General features: G+C 38.0%; 1 protein-coding gene across 1 annotated transcript; it reads left to right on the plus strand.

Annotated features, from left to right (window-relative positions):
* Positions 1–7266: 7266 nt before the first annotated feature.
* LOC107834900 (uncharacterized) lies at positions 7267–9096 on the plus strand. Its single transcript, XM_016666894.1, has 4 exons — positions 7267–7407; positions 8084–8086; positions 8194–8367; positions 8539–9096. Exons 1-4 carry the CDS (start codon positions 7267–7269, stop codon positions 9088–9090), a joined length of 870 nt encoding a protein of 289 aa, XP_016522380.1. The 3' UTR covers positions 9091–9096.
* Positions 9097–11069: the final 1973 nt, after the last annotated feature.

Genomic DNA, 11069 nt, shown 5'->3' on the forward strand with positions numbered 1-11069 from the left:
ATTAAATTCATCATCTTCACCATACCTGGGTTCTCAGCGTTCTCTCCTCACCAGTTCAACCTCCACCTCATGACAAAGACATGTTAAGTTTTAAAACTAGCTTATTTTAAATTTATTTTCTCAACATCAGCTAATCATATTTCAGAGATTAGATTAAAAATGCTAAAACAATTATCCCTGAAAATACTAAGTAGCAATAATGTTCATAATATCAGTGAGCATTTTCTGGGGTTCAGCTTTCGTTTCTAGAGTTTTCCTCTTGAAGATGACTGTTAACCCTCCCGTGGTCTTAAAACATCGGGACATTTATATCCCACGAGGTTTTTACTCTGTTCATGGTCTGGTGGGGCTGCACTGACTCTCTGTGCTTTTATAAATGTTTCTTTGTGTCTAGTTTTTATTAAACTGATAGTCTGACAGGACAACCTGTGTTTCCCTGCTGTCTGACCACAACATTTACCACTGAGCATCGCGCCAGCACAGCAGGAGGGTTAAATAGTAAAAATAAACTATTCATTTTTAATGTGCTAATTTAGACAATTACAGTCTATATTACTTATATGGTGCTGATTAACAACGATTTTGGAAATTCAAAAAATTTCCAATAAGGTCAGATCCCTTATTGTGCAATAGACTGACATAAGATAGAAATGTCTTTTAAATGTCTAGCAAAAAATAAATTAAAATCCTAAAATGCATTAAGCACATATGTATATATAAAATATTTCTCACTAAAGGGTTTTTATACTGACTGTATTTGAGTCTTTTGCACAACAACACCAGCAACTAAAACAATGAATATAGAGGAGAAGATGATCTTTATAGACCTGAATATCTTTCATGGTTAGTCATATATTTTATGGAGTAACAGTGAAACTTTATAATGTTTTACCAACAGTGTTGCTGGCCTGATTCGTTACATAATTTAGTTGTCAATGTTTAACAAAAGCTGAGTGTGTCGAGATGTAATATTAAAAAAGTAGTAATCTGTTAACAACTGTTTTCAGGGATTCAAACGTCAAAACTTCCTCATAAAAGAAATGATTGTCTTTTATAAGCACAATCAGTGTTGTAGTACTCGAGATCGGTCTTGGTCTCGATACCGGTCTCGAGACCATTTATTGATAGTCTCGGTCTCGTCTCGGACTCGACCGCATTTGGTCTCGGTCTTGTCTCGGTCTCGGACGCTGAGGACTCGGCATTTTATTTCAAGACCAGTCGAGACCGCAACTGTTAAAATATCACTAAACATACAGCACACTATCTAGTTTATTTAACATCTTTGTTTTCAGTGGATGCAAAACGCACCAATTAAAATCCAACCAATAACGTGACTTGCCAAATACGTGTTTCTGTTTCTCTCCTCTCCCCTCCCCACCTTTCACTCGCACGCGGCGCTCTGAGACAGGCGCAGTGGTTTCCTCTCAGCGGCATAAGATGTTTAATCGTCAGTAATATAATAGCGCTGCATAAATAATAAGAAATCCGATGGCCACAGCTAACTCAACATCGCTTCGCTTTCACAAACGGTGGGGACAACGTCTTACTTTTTTCGTCACTTAGAAAAGTAGCTCAAAGAAAGGTAAGCTCCGTTGACGTGATGTTAGCAAAGCTAGCTGTACAGAGACACATAAGCATTGTGGTGAAAAACGTTGTCACTCACTGCGCTGAATTATTGTGCGGAGGTGTTGACTGACTTGTGGCATATATGGGACAACGCTGTGTCCAAAAGTCTGCAATATAGTGATGTGACATTCAGGAACAGTACGATTCATCTGCTCGTCTCTGTACTTATTAGATAGTCACTGAGAGTCGTTCTATGGGCTCTTTGCACCTCAGCTTCCGCGTTTGGGGAAAAGCGGCTCGATTGTTTCCGATCTATTGAAAATGGCCTTTTACAATAGGTGCTTTCAGGGCTTGGCCAAGGTTTGTACATCGATCCGAAGCCCCAACAAGTAAGCTGGAGAACGGTTTTAAGATGTATGCCTCGTTATACATTTAGTGATACGAAGGTGAGTTTTACTTAAACTTTGTGGCTAACATTAACCTTAGCTTATGCTAGTAGGCAATATTCTCTGACATTGTTCTTGTAAAAATGTGCTATTTAAGTATCTAAACATTCTAACGGACAATGTTTTTACCTAATTTTCAAGTATACTGTGTGTATATTGTCGTTAGAGTCAGACTAAAGGGGTTTGGTTACGGTTCGGGCTTTTTACTTCCGAAGCCTGACGGAGCTCAACAAGCCTCATAGCTTGACAGTAGCGCAGCTCTGGTGTCAGAGATCTGGTTTAGCTGTTCAGGTTCAAAGTTGCTGCTTTTAGAAAAATATGGCCGTGTTGCTTCATGTCTCCGTGTTATTTCATTCTATTACCTTTGCATGTTTCTTGTGAAGAGCTCAGATAGGACGGTGTTTACAGCAGTGTGTACAGGCNTGCGCTTTTATTGTGAAAGCAGCACGTAAATGGGTGTACCATAATGTCTTGAGCGACCGCGCACTTGTATATTGTGTGCTGGGCCGGCTGGAGTCAGAGCCGGCTAGCTTTACCGCGGTGAAATGGATGAGCTCAATCCTGACTGGGTTCCAGTGCTGAATATGGGTCACTGCGAGGTAAACGACACAACATCGGACCGACATGGGCGTCAATTAAAGAGGCGATACAGCAAAACCATCAACAGGTTACTGAGACTGATTTCATTATTTACCCCAGAAGAGGTAAATAATGAAAACACAGTAGCGGAGGCAACAGAAAAGGTGCAAATTGGAGAGGCTGAGGAGGAAGGAAGCCCAGGAGAGGAGCTCAGCAAGGCTGCAGACTCTGAAGAGGAACAGGAACCATTTGTGTTGCAATATGTGTACAATTGGAAGTGGCTGTTTTCTCTCATTTAATAATTTAATGCATTAAAAATTCATGAATCGCTTGATTTAAGCACTTCAAGTTGCATGTAAACAGGTGAAGAAATGAATCACATTAAGTCAAAATTTGATATTTAAATATTTCAGGTAATAAACATACTTGTAATGAAAGATTATATTTTTAAATATTTTATGTGATTTTAGTAAACAATTATATAATCAGACATCTGTCAGGAACCTGGGTTTTTGGGTTTGTTTTGCTTTTCATTTTATTTAGCTTCATGTTTTAATTTGCTTTAGCTTAGCCCTTCATGGTCCTTTTGATATTATTAGAGGTATTTAGTTTAGTTAGAATTATATTATTGCTTTTCCTTGTTTGTCTGAGTCCATGTCAAGCTGTCTATAATGACTATAGTTTAATTCTATTTTATCCCTCTAGTTATTTATTTCCCGTTTGTATTCCCAGCAGATCTCCTTAGTTTCCCTGTGCCATCTTCTCCCCAGCCCTCAGCAGCTCCTGTGCCAAATTACTCACACCTGCCATCACTCTTCTCATTTAGGCCATTATCCCACTACTTAAGCTCCTCTTTTTTAGTCACATCTCGCCAGTCCAACTTGTTACCCTGCTCACCATGTTGCCAGTTGTTACCTTTGTTATCCCTCCCGTCTCCTGTTTTATTGTGTTTAGGATTTCCTTGTTTTCCCTGGATTTTGGATTTAGTTTATTTTGTTTATTAAAATAACATCCAGATAAAGTAAGTCTACTGCCTGCTGCATTTGTGTCCACCGCCACATCATGACACAAACCAGATGAAAGAGCCCATCTTTAAACATTTAATGTGTAATTAAACAACAAAAGTGACAAGTAAATTTTATGAAACAGATCACACTTTAATATTTGTTGTATTTAACATATTTCAGGTAAGTGAACATGTAATGAAATGGATCCTGTCCTAGAATTTTATGCAATTGAACATTACAGGTAACAAGTGATGACCATCTCAGGTAATACATTTTATGAATATGTTTTTAAAAATATTTTTTAAAATAAAATACAAAATTTCGACTTCAGAAATAGCTAAAAATATATAAAAAGTGTTAAAATATAATAAAGGTGAGTGTGCCTCGTCTATACAGTCTAGTAGAACAATTTTACACCGATTGAGTTAATGGGACATGATTTGGAAGCTTGAAGACAACATTTTATGTTATATTTAAAGTATTGAATATGACTTAAAATTTTAATAGAGGATAGTGTGCTTCGTGTAATAGCAAGAATGACCACTTTTTGGTATCAGTTGGTCACAAGACAGAGCATTTATTTACAGGAGTGTTCGGAAATTGACGGTCCTTATGTGAAACTCCGAGCGCTTGAGGAGGGACCAGTAAAGAACAGCTGGCTGAAATTAGCGTTCATAAATCGGATCAACCTTGAGCTGAACGTCCCTTACTCCGCGGAGCTCGGTTTATCCAGTATCCAACTTGAAAACAGCTTCACTGCGGTCGGTAACGCAACGAAAACACCGGTGTTCTGAATAGTTTGTTTTGGTCTGTGGACACCAAAAATGGCGCCGAGCCACGTAAACGTCATACGCTGTGACGTCAGCTCCAAAGCTCTATTGGGTAAGCTACTCTTACTTAATAACCCAATGTATTCATTAACCCAACTTGTCGATCAATAAAGTTGTAAAGAAGTAGCTTATGTCCTGCTGGCAGACAGATAGACGTAAAGAAAATACACCAAATGTCATATTGAACAGCTCACCGCCTCCCAAATTACTACTCTAAATTCTGCCATTACCGAGTCACGTTGCCTTTTGAGCTTCTCTTTACCTGCAGTCTCAGGGAGTTTCCCAGCGATCTTTTCCTTCAGCTGTCGCACCGTCATTTTCTGCATCTGCTCCTCGGTGTTGCAGAGGTCAATCATCAGCTTCTCTCCTCTCAGTCCATGAACAACAACCTGGTAGATTTTTCCCATCTTCCCGCAATCTGCGCTGCGCTCCTTTCTGGCTCTGTCCCAAAAGCTGACAGAAATGCGGACAAACAGTAACAGGATCTAACGTCAGACAATGAGATTTTTACTTTCTATTTTCTGTTTTACACAAAGCACGGCTGTTGCTGTTCCTGATAATTATCTTCACTCCTATTCCCTGTAAATATCAACAGGCTGTTTTTAGATTTTGCGAACCAGTGCTGCACTTTGATTTTATGGATATTTATATATATATTTTATTGCTAAAAATAATAACAATTGAGAAAATATGCATTTTAGAGCAGTGGCAAAAAGAAAAAAAGAAGTTGCTTGAAATTTTAGATTCATACACCATAGTTGAGTGTTTTATTCATACTTTATAGTGACAATTGATTAGGAAATCACATTGTTTTCCGGCAGAGATCATGTGATGCTGATGTTTATTTACAGCTCTTATGGCTTCTTCTTAAAATTGTTAAACATTTTGAATAAGTAATTTTATTTATTAATTTTCCTGCTTTCGACAATGGGAGATAGAAAAACAAGCGAATACAGCAAAGACCTCAGAAGTTATCGGAAGGGTTACTTTTAACTGGATTGCAAATATTAAGCTAAACTCAACAATGTAGTTAAATAAAGATAATATAAAATGAATTCGGTCTAGATGAGATTTTAGCTTTTTTGTGTGTTCTTGTAAAATAAAAAGCACGTAGAAAAAAATGCGAGAAACTGAAAGTAACTGCAGGTATTTTCTCTGAAAGTGACGCAGCAGCAGGTCCATTACAGAACATCTCTCGGCTGCATTCGGACGCAAGTTACTTCAGGTCGAGAAGCAGAGAAGCAGAGAGGAACAGAACAGATACAAAATGACCACACAGAGTTACGAAGATAAAAAATGCGAACGAAGAGACACTACGTTGAAATTCGTCAACAGACCTGATGATCTGGATCCGATGCGTAAGAACATGTAAACTGTGTTGATGAGTACGAGCTGGATTGGTGTTGAAGTCAGTTTGCTTATTTTAAAGAAATAGAAGGAACATTCATTCTGTTTTAGTCCTTAAAATAATAAGACACGTTTTATTATTATTATTATTATTATTATTATTATGAATTGTTTTTGGGTCTGTTTTCTGCTCCGTTTAGCCCCAGACGAGGGAGATCAGGGTCTCCGGGTGGAAATGTCCTGCGGTCACGCTGTCACCCCGCAGTCCCTCACTGGATGGTTTCGCAGTCTGCTGGATCAGGTACTTTCCAACAATTAAAAGTTTACTTTTGGTTTCTCACTAGCACATTTATCGTTGAAGTGAAGACTCTGTGCAAAGATCCAGCATAAAGTCCAAGATGACACATGCTGCCCAGTTTAATGTAGAGCTGAACACCCCGATGGTTTACTGTCAAAATAACCCACTTTGTTGTTTTCTCCAATAATCAGTTAATATTATCCATAATTAATTGCATATTACCAATGCAGGACACACAGTAAAACTTAATATTATAAAGCTGACAAACACGCATTGCAAGTCCAATGTTCACTGAAATATTTGATATTTTATCTATAAACTGCTGTACTTTAATTGTTTTTACCTGTACTTTCATTCGATTGGAATTCCCCAGGTGAAAAAAAGTATACTTTAGTATATTTCAAACATACTTAAATTTGTGAAAGTACACTTTAAGTATACTAAGTATTAAGTGTATTACCTATAAGTATATCTGAAGTATACTAAAAATACACTTGTACCAATTTTGAAATTAGAACTATAAATACACTTAAACATAATTGTACCAAAATACACTTTTAATAAAAGTATACTTTAAGTGAACAAAATATATATTTGCCCAAGTCTAAATATACACTTTCTCAAGTATATTTAAAATTTCTCTTTAATACTACATAAAAAAGTATACTTAAAGTGTACTAAGTACAACTTTAAGTTGTTCCAAAAAAGTACGTTGAGTATACTAAAGTATACTAAAAGTTGTAATTTAATACTATTTAAATACTACTAAAAGATACTAAGCACAAAAAAGTTGTTCCAAAATAGCACAGTTTAAGTACATCAATCAAAGTATGCTACAGTATGTTAAAATTTATTATACTAAAGCATACTTTTTTTTTACTTGGGTCTCTTCTCAGCATACGAGAAAAGTCTGTATTTTGAAGAATAAAAGCAGACAGTAGAACAATAGTGAAATATTTTCCAGCCATGTCGTGAAATGGAAGCTTTAAAGTGTAAATTCAAGCTGGGAAGACTCCAAACGACTCGCCGGCCTTTTCTATTACCACGCCCACGCTTCAATCAACAAGCACCGGAGCGCAGTCCCTCAAGCCGATCACCTCACAAGAGTTCCTTCAAAAGCACCAACAAAGCCGGGCTCTTCAGCTTTTCAACCGCGCTTCGACCCACCTCCTCCCCATCTCCCCTCCATCCAGATGAGCACCTCCGTGTTCCCTCCTTCCTCGGCTCTTCTCCACCACCAGTGTCCGGACCTGGAGGAGAAGACTACATTGAGCTCCGGCTCGAGCCGATCTTCAAATCACTTGATGATGCTCAGCACGAACGTCTTCAGCCGGGTTCGAGCGTCAAAAAGATGCAGTCAAATAAATCTTTCTAACTGATGTTTTTTCTCTGTGTGAGTTTCTCCAGATTGAAATGGTGTTGGTGTCATCTACAGATAAGAGAAAATTGGATTTATAATCGATAATAATCCATTCTTAATTTTAACATGTTTCTGGCTGAAACATGTTTTGCAGTGTACCAGTCAGAAACTAGACTGACAATCGGTGCAGAGAGAGCTAACAATGAGGATGACGGCAGGGAGGCCTTCATCCCACAAAGATTTGCAGCTCATAACCAAAGATAAATAATCAAAAATACCTGTAGAGACATTCAAAAAGCTGCTCAGCAGGAAGAGTTTGAGTACTGTAATGTCAGTAATATTTTCCCATTGGTTTTAGAAAAGTATATAAATGATCTTCAACCCATTTTGAAATTAATTATACAGTAAGTGAAAATGGATACAAGATTCTTTTTAAAACCATTTCTTATTTTTTCTAAGAAACCCGTTTCTGAGTGTATGAGTAATTTTGGTCCTTATTGTACAACACATTTTTCAAGAAAGTACAGAAGGAAAAGATGGAAGAGCAGCCGATGTATCCTAGAGGGCACATGACATACGTTAGGGTTGCAAGGTTAGAGACATTTTTCTTTAACCATGCTGAGTAGGACTCTAAACTCTTCATCTTGCAGGAGGTATCCTGCAAGATGAATTTGATGAGTTTATGTGTATGTAAATGATGCTTGATATCAAGATTATAGTTCAAGTTAATAACATGGTTCTCTTAATACTGCAATTTCAGGGCCAGTATAAATTTAAGTGCCCAGCTCTGAAGGACGGCACCCTGCACAAGTGTGACGCTCTTTGGTCGTATCAAGAGGTCCGTCGCTTGGTCGTCCTGACCGTTGCAGAAATGCAGGATTTTGAAGAGAAAATGGCCCGTCTGGCTGCTACAGAGTACTGTGATTTTAAAACTGTAAGCATCATGTTAACTTGAGATTAATTCACAAAAAAATTTTCTGCAATGGGGTAATTTCTTTCTTTCCTTTGCTCCCATTTTATTTCCCTTTTCTTTCCATTTTTTCTCTTCTTCTGTATACTTTTCTTTTTCCTTTTCTTACCTTTTCCCTTTTATTGTGCCCTGCAGTGTCCTGGCTGCAGCTCCTACGTTGAAAGAAAGGACCTGACTAACCTCTGCGTTCAGTGCTTAGTTTGCACAGCAGACCAGAAGAAACAGGTCCAGTTCTGCTGGCAGTGCTTGAAGCCGTGGAAAGGTCCGGCTCCACGNCTCTGCGTTCAGTGCTTAGTTTGCACAGCAGACCAGAAGAAACAGGTCCAGTTCTGCTGGCAGTGCTTGAAGCCGTGGAAAGGTCCGGCTCCACGCTCTGATCGCTGTGACAACGATGACTGCAAAAACCACGACCTGGAGCTGCTCAGGACCTGCAAGACCACATCCTTCCATCAGGTCCAGGGGGTCAAGAACTGTCCCTCCATCAGGGCCTGTCCCACCTGCGGACAGAAAGTGGAGCACAACAAGACGGGCTGCAAGAACATCATCTGTCCTCGCTGCCAGGTGGAGTTCTGCTTCGTGTGTCTGAAACTGAAAACTGAGTGTCTGAAGACCAGCTCCTACTTCATCCCCTGCAGTGATGGTGTGGCTCCCAGACAGACAGCCATACCTGTGTGGCACAGGAAGTGAAAGTTATTTCTTGACAAAATTAATTAAAAATGTTCCAGGTCTTCTTGTTCATTACTTTAACAATTGTTTTTTGTTTGTTTTTAACCTTATAACTTACTTTTCAAATATGTAAGTGCCCTGATTTTGTCTTTCAAACCAAATAAAGTTCATTTTAAGCAGATTTTATTTAAATGTTGGTTATGTGCTGAACTTGGGTCTATCCTTCAGTTATTTAAAGCAACAACTCTTCTGACTGGCAAACATTTTAATCTCCACATATGAGAGAAGATTCTCACCTCTTGTTTCATTTTGACTCCAGTTGGGGACGGGATCCAGTTGAACTAGTATGACCTAAACTGTAAAGACGTAAGAACAGCTTTCTGTGAGCTTGCTGTTTCACCCCCTCTACTAAGACACATAACTCTAGTCTTTCTCACTTCAGACTGATGGACATCACACAGTTTGAACTAGTTTAACTCTTCCAGGTTCATGGGCAGTAACAATTGCTTTTCTAAGATTGCTGGTGTTTTTCTATCCTGGCACTGAATCAACAAATCAACACAGTGGTGTTTTGCCTTTACTGACATCTACAGGAAGTTACTATGTTTTCTGGCAGTGGTCTTGTAACCAGGGTGTGTTTTGTTTTCCACTAGAACTGCTTCACCAAAAACCTCTATAACTTTCTGAAACATTATGTTTTCATTTTATTATCTTTGCTTTACATTACATTACATTAATATGAGAGTAAAAATGAATGGATTCAGCCAGGGAGTTTGACTTCATGTACATCATGTGCATTTAAATTTGCAGAAGAAGAAACTGAAAGTAAAAACAAAGCTTGCTTTAGGAGTGTCGTGACAGCCTGCCGACTCTGATTATTTCCTGGTTGAAGTCAGACACTTTTAGCTGACAAATTGGAAGAACTAAGTAGGTCTGAAATGAACAGCTCAGACCAGGACGAGAAGGGATACGACCCCCACGACACAACGCTGAGCTTTGTGGACAGACCTGATGACCTGGATCCACTATGTAAGGACTAAAAATTGTTTTAGCAGTATTTGTTATATTTATGTATTTGCTTTTGAAGTTTTATTTGTACTTTTTTCAGAATAAAGTCGACAATTCAGTGTCCAACTTACTATCTCTCTTATTAGTCAGTGACGATGAAGACCAGGGTCTTAGAGCTGAAATGTCCTGCGGTCACGCTGTCACTCCACAATCTCTGACTGGCTGGTGTCGCAGCCTGCTGGATCAGGTATGTAATGACATCACACATGTTTTATATGAAACATTTTCTTTGTTCAGTTATTTTGATTGTTATACCTTCTAACATGCTTTTATTTTGAAATTTAAATAGTCCCAATGCACAACTAACGACACTGTAGATAAGAGGAGAAAATTTCCAAAGTCAAATTTAGTCCAAACACTATTATTATTATTATTATTATTATTATTATTATTATTATTATTATTATTAAGACTGTATAATTATAATAAGATAAAACAATAATTATAGAGTGAACTTCAATTCATTTGGTGTCAGCTTGTTTTCTATCTGTGTCCATGGGATGGATCCTTCATGCAACTGTTATGCATTTAGGTGAACAGTGCTCATGTATTGGATTGGTGTATTTTGGAGTTTAATAATTATCAGCCTTTCTAGAAGGTTTCATGTTTAGCATTTTACAGTACATACAGTACATTTTAATTTCTTTGTCTTTCTTCTTGTAAACAAAAAAAAGCACAAAGTGTCAATGGCTGCAAAAATTTTCAGAGGTTGAGCAAGACATTCCATTCCTCAGTAGACTTAGTGAGGCTTTTTGACCAGCTTTCCTAAAATCTTACATTAACTCAGTAATTTAAAATAGTCTGTATGACTTGTGTTTAAGATGGAACCTTGAAATACTCCACCTACCCAAGGTTTTTAACCCATTTGTTGATGAACATGCAGTTGTTCTGCATCTTTATGGTTACATGTGGCATTTATCTGACCATCTTAG

Source organism: Poecilia formosa, unplaced genomic scaffold (assembly GCF_000485575.1).
Source record: "Poecilia formosa unplaced genomic scaffold, Poecilia_formosa-5.1.2 Scaffold834, whole genome shotgun sequence".
In the NCBI taxonomy this organism is placed as follows: domain Eukaryota; kingdom Metazoa; phylum Chordata; class Actinopteri; order Cyprinodontiformes; family Poeciliidae; genus Poecilia; species Poecilia formosa.